A 26,839-nucleotide genomic window follows, 5' to 3' on the forward strand; every position below is an offset into this window, starting at 1 on the left:
ATTCTGTGTCTCCCTCTCTCTGGCCTTCCCCCGTTCATGCTCTGTCTCTCTCTGTCTCAAAAATAAATAAACGTTAAAAAAAAAAAAGTTTATTTTGAGAGAGAGAGGAGGTGAGTGTGCGCACAAGTGGAGGAAGAGTAGAGAGAGAGGAAATCCTAAGCAGACTCCATGCTGTCATCATGGGGCTGGAACTCACGAACCATGAGATCATGACCTGAGCTGAAATCAAGAGTTGGATGCTTAAACTGACGTGAGTCACCCAGGCACCCCTGCTTTATCTACTTTTAAGGCACAATTTACCTACAGTTAAATTCACCCACTTCAAATCTTTTCATGTTTTAACTATTAGATAAATTGACAATTAGATATCTAGACTCTTTAGATACATTGAACAGATCATCTTAGCAAACAGTTGGTATTCTGTCTGCTGAGTAGGCTTTCAGATCCCTCTGCCTTGTTTGTATGCTGTCGTTGGAGTAAACTTGAGCCCCCTTGATTTACACTGTTGGAGGATTTGCAGTCTCTTCCTGGATTCAGTCTGTCTCTCAGCACCATATCTGGGAGCATGGTAGAAAAGGAGGTTAGGAAAGAGAATCTGAATTGAAGAGAGACGGGAGGAAGTGGCAGGACAGGGCCATAATCAGTAGAAGCTTTTATATGGTAGTAGGGCCCAAACTGTCCTTTAATGTGGCCACAGGACACCTTAAACCCCATATAGTTACTAGTGGCTTTCACAGGGCTGTAAGTTGGGGACGGGAGCAGTATTGCATTGTATACTATTGTATGGTTGTACCACAGTTTAACCTATCTCCTATTGATAATTTAGCTCATTGCAGAGATTTTTGCATTATACGTAAGGTTCTTATAAATATCCTTATAGCCTTGTGCAAGTGTCTACTTACTTCTTTGGAGTAAGTTTTGAGAAGCAGAATTTCTGTGTCAAAGGGTATTTATATTTATATGTTTTATATTTGAATACATTATACCTAATCACAATCTAGGATTACTAATTTACTCTCCCACCAGCAGTGGAAGAGAATGCCTATTTCATCACACAGTTAGACACCAAAGATTTTCAGTCTTTTACATTTTTGCCAGTCTGATAGGTAAATGTGCCTCTGTGTTTAATTTGCATTTCTTTGAGTCTGAGTAAGATTGAGAATTTGCTAACTGGCCATACAAGTTTCTTTTGAGGAATGCCCAAGTCCTTTATCTATTATTGTTAGTCTGTTTCAAGTTTTTTCATAGTCAAGATATTAACCTTTAATCATGTACTGCAGTTGTCTTTTCTCTACCCTTTTGTAATCTCTTTGTCTTCCTCCTACAGATTTTCAGTTTTTATGTAATCATATCTGTTCATCTTTTCCTTTGTGTGTGTTTCACTTCAGTGGTGTCTCAGCTTTGCTTTTCCCAGAGGAGACCCTTAAGTTGAGAATTCTAATACAAGTAGGTTTTTAGTGGTATAAGGAACAGGAGTGGTGATGGGAAATAAAACAAGGTAGGAAAGACTGTCAGTAAAGGATGCCGTTTATTAAGCCAGGTTCCCACAGTGAAAGTTGCCTAAGGTGAACTCTGGGGAACTGGATAAAGCCCTTGCCTCAGAATTGTCCCACCCCACCATCAGCTGTTGGTTGAAGGCTCTTCTTGGGGAGTGTTCCCATTCTTTATTGCTGCCTTACAGAACGCCCTAAACTAAGTGGTGTAAAATAGCAACCACCATTTATCATAACCTCTGGTATATTTGAGGGCTGACTAGGGCTGGGCTCTCATGCATTTACACAGGCTGGGCCTGGAATTATCTGAAAGCTTCTTTACTCACATTTCTGGTACCTTGGGTGGAGAAGACTTAAATGACTAAGGGCTAGAACACCTGGGGCTTCTCATTCATCTCTCACTTTTCATTTAGTCTTTCCACATGGTCTCTCCTATATAGGTAGTCTTCAGGGTAGTCCGACTTCTTACATGGTATTTAGGGTTTCCAAGGTGTGGGGACTTGGGGGAACAGGGTGATGAATAGCTTCTAGTTCCTGTTTAAAACTTTTTGTTTTTTAATATCTGATGGGAATAAGAGTAGAACACTTTTTAAAATCGTTGGCTAGTTATGCTAATATTGTTTTAAAATAACCTGCCCAGCCATTCGCAAGCCTTTTTTGTTTCAGGACCCCATCGTGTACTCTTAAAAATGATGGGCGCCTAAGAGCTTTTGTTGATACTGTTAATTATTATGGATTTTTACTGTATTCAAAATGAAAGCTGAAACATTAAAAAGATTTATAATTTGGGGCACCTGGGTGGCTCAGTTGGTCGAGCGTCCGACTCGATTTTGACTCTGGTCATGATTCAGGGTCGTGGGATTGAGCCCCACATCGGGCTATGCACTGAGCGTGGAGCCTGCTTGGGATTCTCTCTCCCCACCCCGCCCCTCTCCCCCGCTAGCAGGCTCTCTCTAAAATATATATATTTCATTTTAAAATAACAAAAACAAGGGCGCCTGGGTGGTTCAGTCGATTAAGCGTCCAACTCTTGATTTTGGCTCAGGTCATGATCTCACACTTAGTGGGTTCCAGCATCAGGCTCTGCACAAACAGCACCAAGCCTGCTTGGGATATTTATTCATTCATTCATTCTCTCTCTCTCTCTCTCTCTCTCTCTCCCCCCTCCCTCCCTCCCTCCCTCCCTGCCCCTTGCACACGGCACTCACTGGCTCTCTCAAAATAAAGAAACTTAAAAAAAAATAAGCATGTTAACATATTTTTTAATGAAAATAGCTTGTTTTCCAAAACTAAAACACTTAGAAGAGTGGCACTATTTCACATATTTGCAAATTGCTCTAATGTCTGACTTAAGACAGCTGGATTTTCTTATCTGCTTCTGCACTATCTGCTCTCATATCTCATATAGTCTCAAGAAAACTTCACAGTACAAATGTGAGAGAAAGAGTTAAAAAGGCAAGTACTGTTTAGAATTATGAAAATAGTTTTGACCTATGGGCTTGCTGAAAGGGTCTTAGAATTGCTGATCTCACCTTTCCTGGATGTGAATACCAGCTCTAGCACAAAACGTCTTTATCCTCCAAATCCATGTGAGTTCTGTACTGAGGGAAGTTGTAGGGAGCTGAACCTAGGATGAGAGACCCTTGCTTGGGGTGTCTACTCAAATCCCTGGAAGGACGATGCAGCTTGAGGACGAAGAATCTGTAAAATTGCTAGAATTGAGAGATTGGCAGGGAGGTTCCAAGCTGATTGGGCAGTGCAAGAAGGTGTTCTGAGATGCCCTCATAAACAGGTTAACCATATAACATCCAAATTGGAATATTTTTAGGAGCAAAATGGGGCAGTAAAAAAACCTTAATTTTTTGTATTAAAAGCTTTATCAAATAACAAAATAGGGAATTTGTACCACATATTAAATGACCCCAAAAATCACCGCAACAAGGTAGTGCAAGCAGCTTTCTCTGCTCTATGGCAAGATGTTGAACCTCTGTTTCTTGTGCATTTACATTTGTCACTTCTCACCTTTCTGCCTAACCACACACACCACCCTGTGCTTGCCTCACCTGCAGTCTGAGATTGGTAGCAGTTGCAGTATGGAGGCTGTGCAGGTGAGTGTGAGTGACTAGGAAACCTTCAATGGTCATTTCATGGTCAAAGACACGTTCTAGAATCATCTTAGAATTGAGTTAAAACCTGATGAATTCATTTTTGAGAATTTTGGTATCCCTTAAATAGCTTTCCTTGGGACACTGTTGCTTTTGAGAATCAGCACTAAATGTGTGCAGTGTTTATTTAAGTGTTACCACCTGTACCATATTCCCTCCAAAAGTCTACACAAGAGATCCTGTTTTCCCCCATTACTCACTTACCACAGTACAACCAACGATCATTCCAATAGAAGAGTTGGTTGTGCTTTGTAGGCCCTGTGAACTGATTAGTGTAAGAACCAGACACTAATAATTGATTTCTATTTACTCATTTAGATACCAGTTTTATATTCACTAATATAAGCATTGTGCTAAAAAAATCAGGACTCTACCGCTTGACTCTAAGGCAGATAACCTGCTCTGGATTATTTTAGTGGCAGTAGAGGAGTAATCACCGTAGCCTTACACTTGACTCTATTCCGACCCTGTTTTTCTAACTTCTCTGGGGAAAGAGCAAATTAGAATTGTTCTCAGGGGGATGCCTGGGTGGCTCAGTCAGTTAAGCATCCAACTCTTGATCTCAGCTCAGGTCTTAATTCCAGGGGCATGAGTTCAAGCCTCATATTGGGCTCCGTGCTGGGTGTGAAGCCTACTTTTAAAAAAAAAAAAAAAAAAAAGGAATTGTTCTTAAGCTTGTGTAGCTTCTATATAACCTAATATAGGAAAAATAATTTTTGAGACAAAAGAGATACCGATCTCTTGGTTAATTCTCTCTAATCATTTCTATGCCCCTGTTTCTTTTAGGCCCTTGACATTTGACTAGTTTGCATTTCACTTGCTTGGTACCTTACCCCCCACTTGTATATCTTGTATATCAATAGTCCAGAAGTTAAAGTGGGATTCTTAGCTTAGTTACCAAACACTCTCATTACTCAGCCATCCCTCCTTACTAGTAAGGACCCATTGATGTCCAGTTTTCTAGGCCTGCTGTTTCACTATCCCTATTGTTGTCTCTTGAAAGTAGTTTTCATTTTAAAATTGTGTCCTTACTCTGTGCACATCTAATTTTTTTTTTTAAAGATTGGATTGTAGATTTCCAGAAGGCTGGATTATTTTCTAAAGCAACAACATATAAGGTAAAACTACAATTGAATGGCTAGCTGAGTAAGAGCTTTTGTGGTGTTTTGTTATTTTACCTAATTGGAAACACTGTTGTGTAATTCTAAACAGTGGTACATATTTTGGCCAGCTAATTAAATAATGTTAATTACTGGGGCGCTTGAGTGGCTCAGTCGGTTAAGCATCTGACGTTGGCTCAGGTCATGATCTCACGGTTTGTGAGTTCGAGCCCCATGTCAGGCTCTGGGCTGACTGCTCAGAGCCTAGAGCCCGCTTCAGATTCTGTGTGTCTCCTTCTGTCTCCTTCTCCACTGATTGCACTCTGTCTCTCGCATTGTCTCAAAAATAAACATTAAAGGGGCGCCTGGGTGGCGCAGTCGGTTGAGCGTCCGACTTCAGCCAGGTCACGATCTCGCGGTCCCTGAGTTCGAGCCCCGCGTCGGGCTCTGGGCTGGTGGCTCAGAGCCTGGAGCCTGTTTCTGATTCTGTGTCTCCCTCTCTCTCTGCCCCTCCTCCGTTCATGCTCTGTCTCTCTCTGTCCCAAAAATAAATAAACGTTGAAAAAAAAAAATAAATAAACATTAAAAACAAATTTAAAAAATAAAAAAAATAGTCCCATATAGTATGTGTAGAAAATTACCGTTCTCTAGAGACTTAAAATCTGATCTAAGAGAGATGATATATCCACATGGCTGTAGCAGTTTGTGTAAAATACCTACAACTGGTTGGGAACACATTTCAAAAATGCACTCTAGGTCTTCCATAGGCCGAAAATCAGCCTTGTGTTTCTTGAAAAGTTGCATCAAATCCCTTTGAAGGTATATCCCCTTTCTTCTGGAGGAAGACAGCACACACCATTTCCTTAATGTTGTTATAATACGATTTGGGGGGACTTTGTGGGAATGCCACTGTTTGTGAACACGGATCATGTTGTTTTAGGTCTAGAGTGTCTGAGCCAGTTTTCCTCCCATTTGTAGGGAAATGTCACCCCCTAATTTGGGCCCACTCTGTTCCAAAGTAACTGTTTAGATACACTGGATACCACTGATGTGAATTCTTATGTAGGCACCAGCTGTTTTGGGGGGTCCTTTAGGTTGGTCCTTGAACTGTAAGTCCTTTCCACAGAATGGTGACCTGAATGGTACCTCCCTAGCAGTACCACCTTGTGGGAGGAGGCCTCTCTTTGTTATTAGAGTGGCTGACTCACTTTTCAGTAGCCATGTCACTTCACCAAGCCATGTAACTAATCTGTTAGTCACCTTACTGAGGTTTTCTGATTTTTCAAGTTGCTCCTGCTACTCACTTCTAGGTGACAGATGGCTACCGTTTTCTGAAGGGATGGGAGGACAAGAAGCTTTTTACTTTTTATAAAATGTCCTCTCTATGTGCTATGTAGACAGCTTTCGTTCCCTGGAGAGTGTGTCTGTTGGGTGATGATTGTGGGAGAGGAGGATTCCTTCAGGTAGATTGCAGCATTCATAGTATTTTCTCATATTCTCTTTGAATTTATTAGTAGAATAAATTAAGAATGGATTTTGAATAGTATGTTGTAGGGAATATAGATTTGATTGTGGATCTCTTCCTATAAGCATTTCCTAAGTTCTCTGGTTATTGTTTTTATAGTCTTAACACAACTAAGCATTACCAGCGTTGATACTTGTATCTTACTGCAAAGAATTATAGGCAGTGAAGGAGAGAGCTAGATAATGTAAATGGTAATTTAAATCTAGAAGTTTAAAAGGTAGAGTTGGTATTCATCTGCCACTTAATGTCTTCTATAGCTAGCTTTGCAAATTCTGATGTATTAGGTGTGGGGGAGAGTCTAAGTCTACTTTTCTAACAAACTTCCAGAGGATGCTGATGTTATTTTTATTCTGTCCAGGGACCATACTTTGAGTAACAAGAGTATAGAACAGTTAGGGCATATGCAAATGTAACTTTTAATAACAATAACCCTGTATATTGAATGTTTTTTCTGTACCAGGCACAGAGCAGTAAAAGAAAGATAAGAGGATTGGCACTAGATAGAGTCTGACAACAGGGATTCAAACTGTGAAGCTCTCTTACCTTTACTAGCTCAACCAACCTTGAGCCAATTTCTCTAAGGCAGAATTCTCATCCTTGGAATTAATGACATTTTGGGGTTGAGGGAATTCTTTGGTGTAGAAGGCTGTCTGGTACTTTGGGTAATGTTTACTTAGCAGCATTCCTGGCCTCGACCCCCTAGGTACCAGTAGCACACTCCCTCCGAGTTGTGACATCTAAAAAGATCTCCAGACATTGCCAAATGTCTCACTGGGGGACAAAATCATCCTCTATTGAGAACTGCTCTAAGGCTACAATTATAATGTGTGAATTGCGGGGATTTTAGGCTATTAATACACCTTCTATAAGCAACGGGTTTGCTTTATTGTGAAGCTTCTACAAAGACAAGACACGGACTAGACAATCAACTGTATTTGCCAGTGCTTTATTTTTAGGAAGCATTAGTCATTGTACCGTGGGAAACTATCAGAGATGACTTGGGATTTTTAGGTGGGTAGAATGAGCTTCTAACTGAATTCATCATGAGTTCCTACTTTTTTTGAAATATGCTGGCACGTTTGCTAACTTGTCCCATTTTCACTTACTTCATGCTGTTGCTATTCAAATGTTTGTAGTATACTTCTTATCTTTTCATCTTCCCAACCTCTTACTCTCAACGTTTCCCCTAGGATATGAGAGCAGATAACCAAGGTTTTTAGAATTAAGCCTAAAATAAGACCTGAATTATGGCTTCTGTGTTTGTAAACAAGGGTCATCTCTCCCAATAATAATGTGAAAAACTGATCAGATAGAAATATAATCTTTAAAAGCACTGATTATAATTTCACCTTGCTTCCAGGATGTTCTTTAAAAATTGAAATGCATCTTCAGTTGCTGTTGAAATGGAAGAGCAGTAGTCTATATAGTAAGTTAGTATTGAGGATGGGAATGGGGGAGGACTTAAAAAACATGATTTTAAAACAAAACAAGGGGAGCTTGAGTGGCTCAGTTAGTTAAGCGTCTGACTCTTGATTTCAGGTCAGGTCATAATTTCATGGTCTTGAGATTGAGCCCCGCCATTAGGCTTTGCCTTCGGTGTGGAGTCTGCTTGGGATTCTGTCCTTGCCTCTTCCCCACTCTCTCTCTCAAAATAAATACACATCAAAGAAAAAAAAAATGAAGCTTAAACATTAGCTTATGTGATTGTCTTAAGTCAGTCCAGAGAGCACATCAAATTATACGTAAGACTGCTCTAATGACATTTTTTTCTAATTGGGTTTATTTTTTAAGGTTAAATGGCTTGTATTGATTGATTCCATTTTATGCTGTTCAAATTCTGTTAAATTACCAATTTAGTCTTTATAAGGCACAAGAACTATGATCTGTAGCTGCCTTGTCCCATGGTCACTAGAGGGAACATGGGTTTCAAGGATCAAGGGAAAGGCCAGTGGAGATGAGAGTCCTTGTCATTGAGTTACTTACTCAAGGGGTATGGTGCCCATCAGTCAGCAGGCACCTGTACTGTCACAAGAGTGTCATGATTCATGACAATCCCTGCCACTAACGTGAATGTGTCTGACGTCAAACCATTACAGAAATAAGAAAATACTGTGTCAAGAGTAGAAATGACTATTTTTCTTTTTTTAAAGTAAGCTCTATACCCAATATGGAGCTTGAACTCACAACCCTGAGATCAAGGGTCGTGAGCTCTACCGACTGAGCCAGCCAGGCACCCCGATTATATTCCTCAAAATGTTTGCAACAGCTCTATTTATTTTGACTAGAAGGAAAAAAGACTGAATCAAGGGCAGAATTTTTTTTTCTTTTTGCCTCATATAAGAGTTCTCTGTATTATACATTTATTTTGAAAAGTGTTTTTGTTACAAATGAACATTAATTTTCTAACAATCTGAAAGGCATGGTCCCCTTTCACCTTCTCAGTCTCAGCCTCATGCCAAGATTCTAATCACAGTTATGTTGCAACATGTTCAGACAGGGACTTGTATTTTTTGTTTCCCTCTCACCTTAATTTCAACTCCGTCTCCCATACTTTCTAATTACTTAAATTGATTAATTAAATCATGTGCCATTCTCAAGGGCAGTTCAACCAGTGTTAGAAACTGAAGTCCTATTTCTTATTGTGGAACTAAATAGTATCTTATAAGGGTGGGGACACAAGGTTGATAAAAGAATATACTGACCTGAGGGTAAAGCTAGTTAGTCATTTTATAGAGAAAAGGGTGGGGTGCTGGAACAGACCTTTCCCTGTACACGTGTCTCACGCATTCTCTTGCTCCCAGTTCTCCTTCACAGTGGCCCTCTGAGAGTTGTAAACCACTCTCTCTACTGTAGGTCTCTCTACCCACCTTCCAGACCAGCAGGCCTAACTTTTCAAGTGAGAACCTGGAAGGGAAAAAAAAAAGGCAAAGGACTTGCAGGCCCCTGTAATTTTTGTTTCATTCTATGGTTAATAAAATGCTTATGACAAAAAGTTACATGAATGCCTCCAGTAACAGCTTTAAAGTAAGTATCTAAGGTGTTTATTAGGCAGCAATGCTTCGTCCTTCCAGTGGATGCTCAGATCCTTCACTAGACCCACCAAGTCCCCTGGTTGAGAACCTAGAGGTTAGGGATCCATACTTGTTTAGTCTTCTCCAGGGTTCCTGTTGCATGCTTTACCATTTTATGGTATAAGTAAATATGGGGAAAGCGATAAATTAACATCTCAACTGTAATATTTAGAGAACCTGATTATAGAATTTTGTATATTGAAATGCAAATTGAGTAACTTGTCATTGGATACATTGTCATTCTTGTGCTCCTCCCACTCAACATGGTTTATAATGTAAAAAGTACTGCAATCCATCGGACTCCTTTTAGGGTAAGATTATGGAAATAGAGCAAGGAACAAGAACCCCCGTCAGTGGGTCAGAAATGAAACTTTGCGCTTAAAATGGTCATCAGAAATTACTAGCTATGAACAAAAACAACTAATATTTCACTAATTTAATTCTGTGTGCTGAAAAGTGTTTCTTTTTAAAGTATCATTTACATTTTTTATGATGTATTGAGGAGAGGGTTGAGAATTGAGGAATTTCTTGTTTATCCACAGCCTAAGTAGGCTTAGAATGGTTTAAACATTCTTTATCATTCCATTTACTTGACCTAAGGCTGATGGGTTTGTGGCAGTCCAGAATCAGACTGTCTGAAAGACACTTCTGTTTAGTGGAGGGAATCCACACATTAAAACAAAAAGGAAGAGAAGAGGTCATCTTTTTTCCTTAAATATCCTCTAAAATTTGGATGGTGCCATACTATCTGCTTACCTTTTGATGTATTATTTCACAGTGCTGGTCCCAAAGGCGATAACATCTATGAATGGAGATCAACCATTCTAGGGCCTCCAGGATCCGTGTATGAGGGGGGTGTATTCTTCCTTGATATCACTTTTACACCTGAATACCCCTTCAAGCCTCCAAAGGTAAGAATTTCCTGATTTATATTCAGGTTTACATATTCCCATGAGAAACTATTGAAGTGTTTAAAATTGAGTTTTAATCACAAAAGAGATTTCTGTTGTATCTTAATGGATCTCTAAGTACATTAGGATGGACACAAAACACTGCAGGGGTGGGGGGCCAGCTTCGCCACTTGGCAGAGACCATTTCTAGAAGTATGTGCTTTGTTTTGATGGTGCTTAAAATCCTGCTGTTTATAGTGACATAGCAACTCAGAATTAATCCCGTTTTCCACTCAACAGAAAAGAAGTTACTGTCAAAGTATCCATGTTTCTTGTCCTTTTTTGGTCTCGTCACATTCTTAATCTCCAGGCTTCAGTTTTCTCATCTAGGATCCTATCTCCCGTGACACTCTATAATCTATGATTCTCATTTCTAAATGATAATTTTTACTTTGGAATTAGGAAACCAAAAAAAAGCAATCCAGGCTCCCATGGCTTGTGTTGATTTGTCTACTGCTGTGATCCTTGCCCAGTTCTGGCTCCTCACCTGTTGAGACTCCATTATAGTGAATTCTGTGACCTAGGTAGACAGGCTATCTGCAGGATATAATGTAAAAGTCAGAAAAAGCAGAAGTAAATCTCATCTTCAGTTTTCTTAACAGCCTTTACAGCTAAGAATTTTATGTTCATGTTCCCACTATGTTGTCCCTCAGTTTGAATTTCTTATACAGAGCTTACTTTGAGGCCATGTAGTACTAGCAGCTAACACAAGAGGTCAGCAAACAGCTATTTCAAACTTGAAAAGTTAGGAAAATATTTAAAACACTGAAACTGCTAAAGATGAATTTGAAAAATACTGAAATTACCTTTTTGTTGATTAACTTTTGACCTGACTGTGATTGTATCAATGAACACTCTAATCTTAGATTTATTAAACTCTTTATTCATCTTTTTAAAAACTAAATGTCTGTTTCTTTAAAAATTTTTTAATTAGGGCCACTCAACTGAAAAAGTAATTTAGTAAAAATTTTCATTCTTTGCTGTTTAAATTTTAACACGGTTTTATTTTTTAGGTCACATTTCGGACAAGAATCTATCACTGTAATATTAACAGCCAAGGAGTTATTTGCTTGGACATATTAAAAGATAATTGGAGTCCAGCACTAACCATTTCTAAAGTTCTTCTTTCTATCTGCTCCCTTCTTACAGACTGTAATCCTGGTAAGGTTAATAATTATTTTTTTATTGCTTTTCTTCCTCACCTGAAAAATACTTGTTTTTGATAAAGTTTAAAGAGCTTTCAAGGGACAAAAACTGATCTTTTTTCAAAAAAATGTTTAATGTTTATTTATTTTTGAGAGAGACAGCATGAGCAGGGGAGGGGCAGAGAGAGAGGGAGACACTGAATCCAAAGTAGGCTGTCAGCATATAACCCCATGCGGGGCTCGAACTCACAAACTGTTAGAGCCCAAGCCAAAATCAAAAGCTTAACCTGCTGAGCCACTCAGGCGCCCCTGGTTTGTTTTTTCAAAGAAAGTTTTAGTCAAGAGAAGTTCAGTCTAGGGGCGCCTGGGTGGTTCAGTTGGTTAGGCCACCGACTTCAGCTCAGGTCACGATCTCACAGTTTGAGTTCGAGCCCCGTGTCAGGTTCTGTGCTTACAGCTCAGAGCCTGGAGCCTGCTTTGGATTCTGTGTGTCTCCCTCTCTCTGTCCCCTCCCCTGCTCACACTCTGTGCGTCTCCTGTCTCTCAATAATAAATAAACGTTAAAAAAAAATTTTTTTTTTTAAAGTTCAGTCTAATAATAGTGGAAAAAGGCAACCCTTCTATGCTGTAGGAATGAGGCATTTTAAAATTAAGATTTATATGTTTGCCCTTGGTTTTCACATTTTTCATACAATTCTCTTAAACTACATACTTTTAAATGTTGAGTCACCTGCCTCACCTCTCCTGTGCCTTTTGGTTCACTGAGTTCACTTGCTCCATAGCTGGTGTTGAATTTTGAAAGTGATACTTTGCTTAAATAATTCTTATCAGACTGATTTGGGTGGGTGGGGGGAGGGGCTTAATTTCCTTTTATTATTAAAGATTCTATTTAGGTTTCAGAGCAACATTACACTTACTTGTTGAGGTCCAGGTTGTGACCTGGCACCCTGGTTTTTTCTGGGTAACTAGTGTTACACTGCAACAGCCCAGAGGACCACAGTATTGCCCTGAAGGAATAGTCATGTGAACACAGCTGGATGTTCGTCTTAGCCTTGAACTTTCCAGTTTTTATTGACCTTCCCCTAACACATAAGAGCAAAAGCACTTCCAATTAGGTGGTGGTTGTTGGGAGAAAAATACAATGAACTAAGAAGGTAAAGCCACACTGGTACTAAAAGCCTGAGCATTCTGTTTTGTTAAGAAGTCTGCTCCACCCCCTCAATAACGGCTTTTAGAAGAAGTACCCAGGATGATGGAATGGCATTTCAAAACTGTGTATTTGTTTCCAAGCTGTCACTAATTTATTTGCTAAATTTTAAAACTTTCTTTCCCTTTCTCCAAAGTAATCTACATTCTTTTCTTCCAGCTGACCCTTTGGTGGGAAGTATTGCCACTCAGTATATGACCAACAGAGCAGAACATGACAGAATGGCCAGACAGTGGACCAAGAGATACGCTACATAAATTGGGTCTTCACAATTCTTACATTATTTGTCTGTCACAGAGAGAGCTGCTTATGATTTTGAAGGGGTGGGGGAGGGTGGGAGTTGGTAAAGAGTAGGGTATTTCTATAACAGATATTATTCAGTCTTATTTCCTAAGATTTTGTTGTAACTTAAGGTATCTTGCTACAGTAGACAGAATTGGTAATAGCAACTTCTAAAACTGTCATTAGTTCTGCAATATTAGCTGAAATGTAGTACAGAGAATAGACATTTGGGTTCAGTTGCTTGTAGTCTGTAAATTTAAAATAGCTTAATTTTGTACAGGTTATACACATAGCCATTTATGTAAAGTCCTTCCAAGACTACACATTTTTTGTTCAAAAAAATTGGAATTTGTTTTTCCTTCTTGGGAGGGAACATCGATATTTAACAGTTTTTAGAGACTGTCATCTCATATATATAAAATGGATATGTGGCTATAAGACACCATATAGGAAATGAGTAGTTATGTATTTTATTTTATATACCAATCTACTTTATTGTGACAAGATGAGAGGTTTGAATCACGACTTGTGAAAACCTGTAGTAAAATACCTTAAGCTGTTAACTGTAAGGTGTGGAATAGGAGTTGCTCAGTGGATTGGTTATATGTTGTGGACTGCTTAAGTCTGCATTTGTTACTGTGCTAATAAACAATATTAAAACCACCACCTAACACTGCTGTATTCATTTACTTTATCTCTTCTGTCTGTGGTTTGCAGACTTTTAAGTTTGTTTATCTCGAAGAGGGGTAGGAGAGAGAATCCCAAGCAGGCTCCATGTTGTCAGAGCAGCACCCAAAGTGGTGCTTGATCTCAAGGACTGTGAGATCACGATTTGAGCCAAGATCAAGAGTCGGACGCTTAACCAACTGAGCTACTCAGGCACCCCACGCAGATTCAAGAGCTTTGCTACTAAACAACCTACAAGGAACGCAGACTGCATCATTACCAAGGACCTAGGTTAGGATTGGTATGCTGTCAGCCTTGCGAGATAGATTTTTGCGTGGGCAGGGGGGAAGGGGGGGTGGTGTTTTAGAAAAGGTTAATTGAACCCCCCATCTTTTGAAGATGGATCCTCATGGCTAACTTAATGCAGCTCCCTTAGAGGGCAGTTTGGTACCGAAGTGTACATACATCCAGCAGTTGTTTCTCTGCATCTACTGCAGAGAAATGCTATTTTTAAGTCATTGTAAAAGTACCCATCTATGTAAAAATACATAGGAAAAAGGCGAGAAAATCAGCCTTACTGGGAAAGAAAACAGGCAATGACTAAACCATTATCTGAATAATTTTTTGGCAAAAAAAAAACAACAAAAAACCACATTTGTGATAAGGAATTTTAACTAAGTAGTAGCAACACTAGCTGATTTACAAGTTTTGTATCTTTTATATGCAGTTCTTGGCTTGAACTCACAGAAATGAACCAACTGACTTTAAATTCACTGAGCCCAGCCTTAGAAGTATTCCACTTAAGAAGTTACAGTTCATGGGTATCTGGCTGGCTGTCAGTAGAGCATGAGACTTGATCTTGGGGTCTTCGGCTTGTGAGTTCAAGCCCCACAGTGGGGATAGAGTTTATTTTTTTTAAGTTACAGTTTACTAGATGTGTTAATGCTGAACAGCTTATTTCATATTTTACATTTTTTTTGTTTTTGTTTTTTAAGTTTACTTAGAAGAACAAGGGAGCATGGGAGGGGCAGAAAGAGAAAGGGAATTCCAAGCAGGCTCTGCGCTGCCAGGGTGGAACCCCACGCAGGGCTTGAACTCAAAAACCATGACATCATGACCTGAGCCAAAATCAAGAGTTGGACCCTCAACCCACTGAACCACTCAGGTGCCCCTCATATTTTACATTGAAATCAAATAGCTGCTTTCCCAGTCAAAACAATAGCTTGCTTCCTACTTTTAAAATTAGTTACAATATTGCCAACTTGCAAAATACAGTTAGTCCCAATGCTCGGATATTGCCAGAATTTTCAAAGAATAACACAGCACACATTCAGCTATCTAACCAGAAGACTACCTGCAGCCCAATATTTTTATGATACATTCTATTCCACATGACTAAGTATCCAGGGCATGACTGCAGAAGGCACAGCATTACTTGTGGAAAATGGAAGCCTGAGTGTCCTTAAGTGCTTATTAGCAGTTTTCTAAAGAAAGAGCAAACACTTTAAACATACTTACACCACCCCCTACCTCAAGTCATGCTAAACATATAATTTGAACAGAGCTAAATCACAGGTAGGTTTTGTTCCATTTAGCAAAGTCTCCACAAGATAAGATTTAGTTTAACACCCAAGTTTACTGTTTGATCTAAAAATGTCATTTTATATTTCTAGACATTAGAAGATTGATGACCTTAAAAACAAAGTTCTGTTTGAGCTAAGAAGTGTGCATAAAGTTACACAGAAAAATGGCTTCTGAAACAAGTTAGGGGTAGCAGAGCTACTCCTATCTGCATACTACCCAAACTTTATTTTTCTACTGGTTTGACAAGTGCAACAAAAATATAAATACAAAGGTGCTAATTTCAGGGACAAGTTTCAAGCAATGGCAATGCAAATATTTCCTATCAGACAATAAACAGTCCAAATGATTTAATTATAACCTAAAGTGCATTAAATGAATTCCTTAAAGGTTGCCTAAGAGCCAAAGGTAGATAAATGGCCTATTTTAAATATGTTCACAAACACTTAAAGGCAATCACTATCCAACAATTGTAGCGTTATTGATTTTTAGTTCTCAGAGCTAGAGTTCCCTTTGTTTTTCCTCCCAGGCAAAGGAAAGCTTGATTTGCTCTGGGGCTGGGAAAGTTTGCTGGCTAACAGAGTGAATGGTTCAATCAGAGTTTTCCGATCCGTAACCGTTACCTCCCACAGTCGCACTTTCTCACTTCTTGCCCATTGCTGTGCCACCTCAGCATCTACTTGTCTCTGCTCAGAAAGGTCGATTTTGTTTCCTAACACAACAATCGCTACCTGAAAGGAAAATATTAAGATTACACTTTGCCAACATGTGTTGCCAGACAAAAGAGAGAAATCAAGAAAACTCCCACTGAACAGAATGCTTCTTCAAAACATCCTCAGATGTGACTTGAATCATCAAGTTAGTCGGGTATTAACCTCACTCTGCCTTAATGCATTTTGGTTAAAAATGCAGATGCTCTACAGCCTGCCAACTACGAAACATCTTAAAGGAACAGTGGGTGAAAGTTACTCAAGTCAGGTATGAATGGAACCTAGACTTGGGGATATTACTATCTAAAATCCAGGGGCACCTCGGTGGATCAGTCCGTTGAGTGTCTGACTTCAGCTCAGGTCATGATCTCACAGTTGGTGAGTTCAAGCCCCTCATCAGGCTCTCTGCTGTCCATGTAGAGCCCACTTCGGATCCTCTGACCTCTCTCTCCGCCCCTCACCCATGTTGTCTCTCTCCCTCTCTCAAAAGTAAACATTAAAAATAAATTTTAAAAATACAGGTAATAATTTGAAATGTGTCTGCATTTCAGTGGTTATACCTGCTGTTTAGGAAATCAGCATTACATGTTTTAAAAACTATGGACTCTTGGAGCTGTGAGAGTTCACCCCTAGAACCTAAATTCCATGAGAACAGGAACTGTTATTCTGTTCATATTCCTGATCTTAGACAAGTGCCTGATGCAAGCACTAAATAATCTGTTGAATATATGGACCAATGGGAGCATTTTACACTAAATGTAAGGCAATCAATCATGCACTTAAGCTTTAAATGCTTAATGCACACCATGCAATTTCAGACCACCAGTACACAGCAGTCGCAAGGCAGTCAAAGCACAGTGGGGAGGGGAAGGGAGATGATACCCAATTTTCAGACCCTTGACTGTAAAGACAATAAAACAAGATAATGAAAGGTAGAAGAGGAGCAGTAAGAATTGTTAGAGAAGGTACCTCTAAGGAACAGCTTTGAACTAGGACATTTAAGCCACTGCTGTGTTTCTGCCTCAAAGCTGAGTGGGCTCCCTGCGCTCCAGTTAGACTATGCCTTCCTCGTAGGATGGAACAGCAGGCCCTAGAGCTTTGGGGTTTTGGTAAGTCTCCTACTCTTTCATTTCTCAACAGGATCTGTCCCTTCAGGCCCTCCTGTCATTCTTCATCACCCAGATTTTCATCTTCACATGTATCTCCTAGTCTGACCTCCCATCTCCCTCTCCTGTCCAGTTGTAGAAACTGTTGCATGTCGCCCCGGATTTTAACGAAGTCTCCCTCCTCCATTCCCATCTCTGCTTTCAATGTTCCCGTCACCCTGCCTACTTGAAACAGTACTCTCACCACCATGGGGGGCACAGGGGATGTAAAGGGTATCCTCCTTATCCCTCACTGCTGTCTCCAATAAAGTCCTTCCCGAAGAACCCTGAAAGTGAAGGCTGGTGTTACTAGTCTGTACTATCGACTGCCTGTTTCCCACCCCCACCTTGTTGCTACTCATTACAGAACTGGCCCACTGTCACTCCCACACTACTTTTATTGTAATTCCTAGTGACTCACTAGCCACATGGATGACCCTTCCAGTAGCCTTCTCTCTCCATTCCTTGAGTTCTCCAAATAGCCTAACCATCCTCCTGACTTTGGCCATCCACTCCTCTACACATCCTAGCTCTTGCCATTATAATCACTCCCCTTCGTGGTCTTTAATTCCAGGAATCCCAATCTCACTCTACCTTTCTAGTTCGTGCCTTACACCCTAACTGCAACAATCCTAAACACCAGAAGGATCTACAGTCCACTGGCTCTCCCACCTTTATCACTGTTCTTCAACCCTTCTCCTGTCCTCAGTTCCCGGCCCAGCTTACATCATCATCCCATTGTATTCTCTTGGTCAACAACCCCCATCCTAAATGTAACTTTTTTAAAGTTTTTTTTTTTTAATGTTTTATTTATTTTTGGGAGAAACAGAGAGTGAGAGAAGGGGAGGGGCAGAGAAAAAGGGAGACAGAGCATGAGCAGGGGAGGGGCAGAGAGAGGGGGAGACACAGAATCCAAAACAGGCTCCAGGCTCTGAACTGTCAGCACAGAGCCCAATGCGAGGCTCAAACTCACAAGCCATGAGATCATGACCTGAGCCGAAGTCAGATGCTCAACCGACTGAGCCACCCAGACGCCCCTAAATGTAACTCTTAACTGAACTGTGCCTATACCACATGGAGAGAAAAAGCAGCTCTGCTGACTGGTCCCAATTCATAACCACTGACTTCAAGTGAGCTGGTGTTCTCTTGTAAATATATTAATATTCCATCCATATATTCGGCAACTAGACAACAGCTCCTACCTTGGCTCTCTTCTCCAGCCTCCAACATCTCTGCCTTCCCACACCTTACTCTCAGCTGATGTCTATACTATTTCAGTAAGAAGACAGAAGCAATTAAAGGAACTTTCACTTGCATCCACCAACACATCTAATAACCTACCATCTAGACTCCATCCTCTTTACCCTGGACAAGATGTCACTACAGCAATTAACCCCCTCTCCTATATCATCCATTTTCTCCTCTCTATTGAAGCATTCCATTGGCATATGAACACTAGCTCTCATCTGGGGAGGGGGGAAGAAGCCCTCTTTTACACATACTTCTCCAGCTCCTCTGTTCCCCTTTATAGGACAAGATATTTACCCTTGACTAAAAATTCTCAAAGAGCTATCTTTGCTGTGTCCAGTTCTTAATATCCAGTCCAATCAAATTTCATCTGTTTTGCTGTAACTGTTAATAAGACGTCCCAAGTTAACTAAAGGCTGGCCACTTCTGTGTCTTCAGCTTTTCTGACCTATCTGCACCATGACATGACATGGTTTGATCACTCCCTACTTTTTGTTTTATTTATTTTGTTTACTACTTATTTTGAGAGAGGGAGAGCGTGAACTGGGGAGGGGCAGAGAGACGGAGACAGAATCACAAGCAGAGTTCCAAGCAGGCTCTGCGCTGTCAGTGCAGAGCCTGAAGCAGGGCCTGAACTCCTGACGATGAGTTCATGACCTGAGCCGAGATCAAGAGTTGGACACTTAACTGACTGAGACACCCAGGCAACCCTCCCTACTTTTTAAAGTGCTGACGTTCCCTTGCCTTCTGAGACATCATATCTCTTGGTTTTTCTATCTCACTGGCCACTTCTTAGACTCCTTTGTTGGTTTCTTCTCAACTCTCCAACTGGTAACTGTTTTAAGTGCTCCAGAACAATTACATTTCACAAAACTTGCTTCTCACCTTGTCCCCTATGTCGTCTACTGTCAACACAGCAGCCAAAGTGAATATTTTAAAACAAGTCAAAAGATGCTTAGCCTTCCTTATTCATATTAAGGAAAATGAAATAAAGTACCATCTTCACCCAGAAGTTTTTTTTTTAAGTTTATTTATTTTGAGAGAGAGAAAGAGAAAGCAAATAGCCCAAGCAGGATCTGCACTGTCAGTGGCACAGGGCTCAAACTCATGAACAGTGAGATCATGACTTGAGCTGAAATCAAGAGTTAGATGCTTAACTAACTGACTGAGCCACCCAGTGTCTCTCACCCAGAAGATTCACAGGATCCACAAGCACACACTGTTGTCAAGACTGCAAAACCGGCATTTTCATACCATTGATATGGAAAGTCATTTAGCAATGTATCTTTTGATTCAAGAGCTCCATTTCAGCTGATCTTACAACTATACCCTAAAGCGTACAAACTAATAAGCGTGAGACATTGTTCACTGTACCATAGTTCATAATAGCAAATGATTATAAAATAGCCCCAAGTGTCCACCAATTTCGAACTGGTTAAATAAGTATGATCTATCACACAATGAGTATCCATCAGTTTAAAAAAAAAAAAAAAGGAATCTTGAGTACTGAGATGGAAAGGACTCCAAGATACATTACATGAAAAATGCAAGGTGCAGAACATTATGCTATCTTTGGTGTAAGAAGGTCGGGGAGGGGATTATATGTATGTTCCTATTTACTTGTATTTATATAAAGAAACGTTGAGGGGCACCTGGGTGGCTCAGTGGGTTAAGCATCTGACTTCAGCTCAGGCCTGCTCTCATGGTCTGTGAGTTTAAGCCCTGCATGAGGCTCTGTGCTGACAACTCAGAGCCTGGAGCCTGCTTCAGATTTGTGTCTCCCTCTCTCTCTCTCTGTCCCTCCCCTGCTCACACTCTGTTTCTCTCTCTCTCAAAAATAAACAATGAAACATTTAAAAAAGAAAGAAAAAAGAAATGCTAGAAGGAAGCCCCAAAACAAGTGGTAAAATACTTAAAAAGCATACTTGAGGGATGCCTGGCTGGTTCAGTGGAGCATGCGACTCTTGATCTCGGGGTCATGAGTTCAAGCCACACATTGGGCATAGAGTTTACAATGAATGAATGAATGAATGAATGAAGAGCATGCTTGAGATAAAGGAACTTGATGATTGAGGACAGAAGTGGGAAACTAGAGCTCACAATGGCCCTTTTTATAGATCATTTTTATTTCTGAACCATGAGCAAACGTGACCTATTCAACTTTTTAAATCAAACATGAAAATAAATAAATGCAACCTGAGCGAGATAGGTCTTTCCTTTGCTCAAAACCAATGGCTTGTGATGCAAAGTGTTGCCCTCATCTCCTCCCCTACTCCTCCTAGCCCACTCTGGCCTCACAGCTGTTCCTGAACATAACATGCAAACTTCTCCAGACCCTAGCACCAGCTAGTGCCTCCACCTGGAGCACTCCTCCTCCAGATGGGCTTGGCTTCCTCTCTCACTTCCTCCAAATCTCTGCTAAAAGTCACCTTATCAGGGAGGCCTTCCCAGATCACCTTACAGAAAATAGTACCCTTGCATCCCACTCATTGTCTTTCTCCCACTCCCAAATCAGAAGTTTTATGGGAACAGGAACTCTGTTTTGCTGCCTATTGTATTCCCTGCGCCTTACCTAAAACAATGGCAGGCACACAGTAGTTGTTCAATAAGCATTCACTGAATGAATGTCTTTTGTTTTAAGTTTATTTATTTGAGACAGAGGTAGTGCCAGTGGGGGAGGGGCAGAGAGAGAGGAAGACAGAGAATCCCAGGCAGGCTCACACTGTCAGCCAGGGCAGAGGCCAAGCCAGAGCCCAAAAGGCAGGGGGCTCAAACTCACAAAACCCTGAGATCATGACCTGAGCTGAAACCAAGAGTCAGATCTTTAACCGACTATACCATGCAGGTGCCCCTGTATGTGTTTCTTAAAGCTCCCTAACAACCATCTGAGAAAGGTACTATTATTATCCCTATTTTATGGTTAAGGAAACTGAGGCAGTAAGTTGAGAAGCAGAGCCAAGATTCAAGTATCAAATAGGAGTGCACATTGAGCCACTCTTTCAACTTCCGGAGGGCAGGGAGGAGAATATGAAGGATACCGCAGAAAAAAAGTAACAATTTATCTGTTTAGATGGGAAAAATGGGAAACAGGTGTGAGGACAGCATTCCTTAGATGCCTCTATGTCTTTTGAAAACTGAACCTAGTGATTATGATCTATTCACAAAGCAAGTAAGTATTCAAAACAATAAAATAATCAACCCAGATGTCCTTCAACAAGTGAATGGTTAAACAAACTTTGGTACATAAACATCCTGGAACATCACTCAGCAATAAGAAGGAATGAACTACTTACTGATACATGCAATAACTTGGACGACCCTCCAAGAGAACTATGCTGAGTGAAAAAGGCTGATACCAAAAAGTTACATACATATCATTCCATCTATGTTAACACTCTTAAAATGACAAGGTTATAGAAATGGAAAACAGATTAGTCAGGGATTAAGAGGGGGTGGGGATGGGAAGAAAGTGGGTGTGACAAAAAAGGATAACAGGAGGGATCCTTGCAGTGATGCAAACGTTCTGTATCTTGACTGCATAAACGGTAACTAGTTTTTGGGAATGCGAGCTGGTGCAGCCACTCTGGAAAATAGTATGGAGGTTCCTCAAAAAACTAAAAGTAGAACAACCCTACGACCCAGCAATTGCACTACAAGGTATTTATCCAAGGGATACAGGTGTGCTGTTTCGAAGGGACACATGCACCCCCATGTTTATAGCAGCACTATCAGCAATAGCCACAGTATGGAAAGAGCCCATATGTCCGTCAACAGATGAATGGATAAAGGTGTGGTATATACACATACAATGGAGTACTACTCAGTAATCAAAAAGAATGAAATCTTGCCATTCACAACTACGTGAATGGAACTGGAGGGTATTATGCTAAGTGCAAATAGTCAGAGAAAGACAAAAATCGTATGACTTCACTCATATCAGGACTTTAAGAGACAAAACAGATGAACATAAGGGAAGGGAAACAAAAATAATATAAGAACAGGGAGGGGAACAAAACAGAAGAGACTCATAAATAGGAGAACAAACAGGGTTACTGGAGGGGGTGTGGGAGGGGGGATGGGCTAAATGGGTAAGGGGCACTAAAGAATCTACTCCTGAAATCACTGTTGCACTATATGCTAACTAATTTGGATGTAAATTTTAAAACATAAATAAATGAAATTAAAATTAAATAAATAAATGCTAACTAGTTTTATACAACATTAGCATTAGGGGAACTGTGTCAGGGATCTCTATGATTTTGGGGTTTTTTGTTTTCAATTTTTTTTTAATGTGTATTTATTTTTGAGAGAGAGAGCACAAACGGGGGAGAGGCAGAGAGAGAGAGGGAGACACAGAATCTGAAGGAGGCTCTAGGCTCTGAGTTGTCAGCACAGAGCTTGACATGGGGCTCGAACTCACGGACCACGATCATGACCTGAGCTGAAGTTGGATGCTCAGCTGACTAAGCCACCCAGATGCCCTGGATCTCTATTATTTCTTAAAATTTCTAGGTTAAGAACATCTGGCCAGTGCTGCTAACATTATATGGTTCCTTAGATGATAAGGAGTCAGCTAAGTGAAGATACGGAGAAAAATCTACCTGCAGATAAGAGTTCCAGGGAGGGGAACCAGCAACTGATTAACAAGGACTTAACAGAGAAACAAAATCATCATGTTGAAAAAAACAAAAAGTAGACCAGTGTCCCCGGAGTGCAGTAACAGGAACAAAATGATAAAGACGAAAAGGATACACGTAAGCCAGACCTTGGTAAGGATCTTATTCTAAACGGTAAATGAGTAGAATCCAATCTTTTTTTTCCATTTCTTTCTTCTTCCTCTTTTTTTTGTTTTGTTTTGTTTTAGTGTTTTTTTCTTTTTGTAAGGCAGAAAACAAGAATCCTATTTAGCCAATGAGACAAAGAGAGCCCTAGGAAACAGTGATTCCAAACAATATGAACTATGTAGTACTTGAGATATAGTGTCACTAAAATTCAGCCTGCACACAGTAACATGCAAAAGCAGAAAGTCAAATGCAGGTCCTGAATGAACTCATTTAATCCCGTATTTTCTGGGCTAAGAAAAAATATTATGACGATTACAGATACTATGAATACAATTTTATGCTATTAGAATATTTTAACTGCCCAAATGTCCAAGCTACAATTTAAATAGTACTGCAATTCATAGTTAACATTTTTAACAAAACTACTTACCTCTTTTTTGTCTTTAAACTTATCAATTTCTTTCTTCAGAAGCTCCACTCTTTGAAAGGATTCAAGGTTATTCACACTGTACACAAGAACAAAGCCATCAGCAAATGAAAAATAATGCTTTGGTAGCTCCACACCTTCCTGTAAGCCTCTGGTATCATAAAGATGTAACTGTTCCTTTACTCCCCGATCCGTTTCCACTGAAGCCATATATACATCTTCCATCGTTTCACAATCTTCCATTCCTAGGAGTAAAAGAAATTACTCTTTTATTGAACCATTATACTGCATACCTGAAATTAACAAAACATGAAGTCCAATATACCTCAATAAAAAATTATTCTTTTTGGATAACTCAGTACCAATTGTTGGGTATTTTCTTATACTTTTATTAGTTGGCTTTCTAGAAGTTTCCCTATTTACTATATGTAAGAATCATATTTCCATTTACTAACTTCTTTAAAAGTAAAAGGTAGTTGTTATACTGAATGGACAAAGAGGTATTAAAAAATATTTCTTCTGTATAGAAATATAAGTAGAAATAAAAATTTGGCAATGACATTATTCTATATTTTATTTTTTTTAATTTAAATTTAAATTTATTTTTTTAATTATTTTTTTTAAATTTACATCCAAATTAGTTAGCATATAGTGTGACAATGATTTCAGGATCAGATTCCTTAGTGTCTCTTACCCATTTAACCCATCCCCCCTCCCACACCCCCTCCAGTAACCATTTGTTCTCCTATTTATGAGTCTCTTCTGTTTTGTCCCCCTCCCTGTTTTTATTTTTGTTTTCCTTCCCTTATGTCCATCTGTTTTGTCTCTTCAAGTCCTCCTATCAGTGAAGTCATATGCCTTTTGTCTTTCTCTAATTTCACTTAGCATAATACCCTCCAGTTCCATCCATGTAGTTGCAAATGGCAACATTTCATTCTTTTTGATTGCCAAGTAATACTCCATGTATATATATACCACACCTTCTTTATCCATTCATCCATCGATGGACATATGGGCTCTTTCCATACTTTGGCTATTGCTGATAGTGCTGCTATAAACATGGGGGCATATGTGTCCCTTCAAAACAGCACACCTGTATCCCTTGGATAAATACCTCGTAGTGCAATTGCTGGGTCGTAGGGTAGTTCTATTTTTAGTTTTTTGAGGAACCTCCATACTATTTTCCAGAGTGGCTGCACCAGCTAGCATTCCCATATATTTATTTTTAACTTTTATTTATTTTAGAGAAAGAGAATGTAGGTGGGGGGGTGGGCAGAGAGAGAGAGAGAGAGAGAGAGAGAGAGAGAGACAACCCCAGGCAGGCTCCACACTCAGTATGGAGCCTGATATGGAGCTCAATTCCACAACCCTGGGATCATGACCTGAGCCAAAATCAAGAGTTGGATGCTCAACAGACTGAACCACCCAGGTGCCCCACAATTATGTACTTTTTTCTTTTTAATGTTTATTTATTTTTGAGAGAGAGACAGAGCACCAACAGGGGAGGGGCAGAGAAAGAAGAAACATAGAATCTGAAGCAGGCTCCAGGCTCCAAGCTGTCAGCACAGAGCCTGACGCAGGGATCAAACCCATAAACCTCAAGATTATGACCTGAGCCAAAGTCGGATGCTTAACCAACTGAGCCACCCAGGTGCCCCCACAATTACATATTTTTAAAAAGTAACTGTTACCAAAGAACTTAGTACCAAAATTGGAGAATTTAAATGATGATTTTATTTATTTAAAAAATATTTTTTTAATGTTTCTTTTTGAGAGCGAGAGAGACAAAGCATGAGCAGGGATACAGAGAGGGAGACACAGAATCCGAAGCAGGCTCCAGGCTCTGAGCCATCAGCACGAACTCACGAACTGCAAGATCATGACCTAAGCCAAAGTCAGTTGCTTAACCGACTGAGCCACCCAGGTGCCCCTAAATGCTGATTTTAAAAGTAGCTTGAACAACTAAGTAGTTCCATTTTCTTCCCCATCAGAGCCAAAGACTGGACCTGGGGTAACTGTGCTGCCTTTTTTCTGTAAAACTTCCAGTATTTCCAGGGTCTGTTTAAGGGACTCAAAAATTGACATGTCCAGTCTAGGCCTGAGCACCAGGCTTTAGTTCCCAAATACAGAGTGGGCATTTATATATGAATGTTATGCAAGTACTTCAAGCTAACAAAACTTCTCTTTCCTCCCCATACCTGTTCCTCCTCCTTGCTTTCTTCCCTTGATCCCCATCCACCTGGGGAGTCTTCAGAGTTCTCACTGACCAAGGAAAGTGGGTGAAAGTTATTAAAAAAAAATTAGCCACTCTCTGCCTAAACACCTGCTTAATCCGTTGCCTCCTTCATTCCCATTGGTTTATCTTCACCTGAACTACTAAGCTCAATAAACACCTGGTAAAAGACCTTGTATCCTTCCTAGACTTCACTGAAATGTCTAATCTGTGGATCTTTTCCTGATTATCCCCTTCCCAACTTCCTGCTTCTGCTGGGCCTTGTGATTTTATACTTAAATCTTTCCTTATCTGTCTCCTCAAAAGCTTAGAGAGTGTAAACTCTTTGAAAGCCAGGACTGGGGCTAATCTGTCTTTATAGCTCTGAGGACGAACAAAATTGACTTATAGAAAGCCCTTAGTAAATGCTTGCTGAATGAATGAATTAACTCATTTCATAACTGATGTCCTACTTTCTGTTCTCTTCTGGCCTGAGTGATCCATTCATTCATTCATTTTTTAAATGTTTTATTTTTTGTGAGAGAGAGAGAGGGAGAGAGCAAGAGCGCACATGCATAAGTGGGGGAAGGGCAGAGAGAGGGGGACAGAGGATCTGAAGCGGACTCTGCACTGACAGGCTGACAGCAACGAGCCCAATGCAGGCTCGAACTCATGAACCATGAGATCATGATCTGAGCTGAAGTTGGATGCTCAACGTACTGGGCCATCCAGGTGCCCTAATCATTTATTTTTAAGTAGGCTTCACACCCAACATGAACCTTGAACTCCCAACCCTGAAATCAAGAGTCCAATGCTCTACTGAATGAGCCAGTACCTCTGGCCTGAGTGATCCTTTTAAAATGCAATTTCCCTCACTCCATTTGTGCAAGTTTTGTCTCTTCCAGTAGCCTAGGACATCCTTGAGAGAAACGAACCATTCTGTGTACACAGTGAGTATTCAAGAATCATTTGTTGATAAGGGAATTAAGGGAAGATTAATACTTTGTATGTTAATGAATAGTAGAAAGGCTTATAGGGTAGGTATGGTAGGGTCCCAGGAACTATCTTCATATTTAAATATGAATTATATCCATAAATAAAATCATGTAGATAACATCCTATACCAAT

At 40.1% G+C, this 26,839-nt stretch overlaps 2 protein-coding genes and 2 long non-coding RNA genes across 10 annotated transcripts in view; 2 read left to right on the forward strand and 2 right to left on the reverse strand.

The window, feature by feature from the left end:
- Positions 1–13,601, forward strand: part of UBE2E1 (ubiquitin conjugating enzyme E2 E1) — an 82,503-nt gene extending 68,902 nt beyond the window's left edge. For all 3 annotated transcript variants that reach the window (XM_043595520.1, XM_043595521.1, XM_043595522.1), the window contains 3 exons: positions 10,133–10,265; positions 11,318–11,465; positions 12,816–13,601. In XM_043595520.1, the coding sequence (XP_043451455.1) occupies positions 10,133–10,265; positions 11,318–11,465; positions 12,816–12,913 (379 nt within the window). In that variant the 3' untranslated portion in view covers positions 12,914–13,601. The remainder of the gene's footprint in view (positions 1–10,132; positions 10,266–11,317; positions 11,466–12,815) is intronic.
- Positions 2,688–9,052, forward strand: LOC122492054. Its single transcript, XR_006299524.1, has 3 exons — positions 2,688–4,433; positions 8,627–8,632; positions 9,042–9,052. It is a non-coding gene; the product is annotated as an uncharacterized LOC122492054 (long non-coding RNA).
- NKIRAS1 (NFKB inhibitor interacting Ras like 1) overlaps positions 6,681–26,839 on the reverse strand; it is a 47,370-nt gene continuing 27,211 nt past the window's right edge. For 4 of the 5 annotated variants that reach the window (XM_043595525.1, XM_043595523.1, XM_043595524.1 and 1 more), the window contains 2 exons: positions 23,503–23,744; positions 15,221–15,916 (listed from right to left, as the gene is read on the reverse strand). In XM_043595525.1, coding sequence (XP_043451460.1) covers positions 15,674–15,916; positions 23,503–23,744 — 485 coding nt within the window. In that variant the 3' untranslated portion in view covers positions 15,221–15,673. Of the gene's footprint in view, positions 9,188–15,220; positions 15,917–23,502; positions 23,745–26,839 lie in introns of those variants that run through there. The other variant, XM_043595527.1, reaches the window with a different exon arrangement.
- Positions 10,317–12,816, reverse strand: LOC122492052. Its single transcript, XR_006299523.1, has 2 exons — positions 12,367–12,816; positions 10,317–10,841 (listed from the first exon to the last, which is right to left on the reverse strand). It is a non-coding gene; the product is annotated as an uncharacterized LOC122492052 (long non-coding RNA).

Source organism: Prionailurus bengalensis, chromosome C2 (genome assembly GCF_016509475.1).
Source record: "Prionailurus bengalensis isolate Pbe53 chromosome C2, Fcat_Pben_1.1_paternal_pri, whole genome shotgun sequence".
NCBI classification, from domain to species: domain Eukaryota; kingdom Metazoa; phylum Chordata; class Mammalia; order Carnivora; family Felidae; genus Prionailurus; species Prionailurus bengalensis.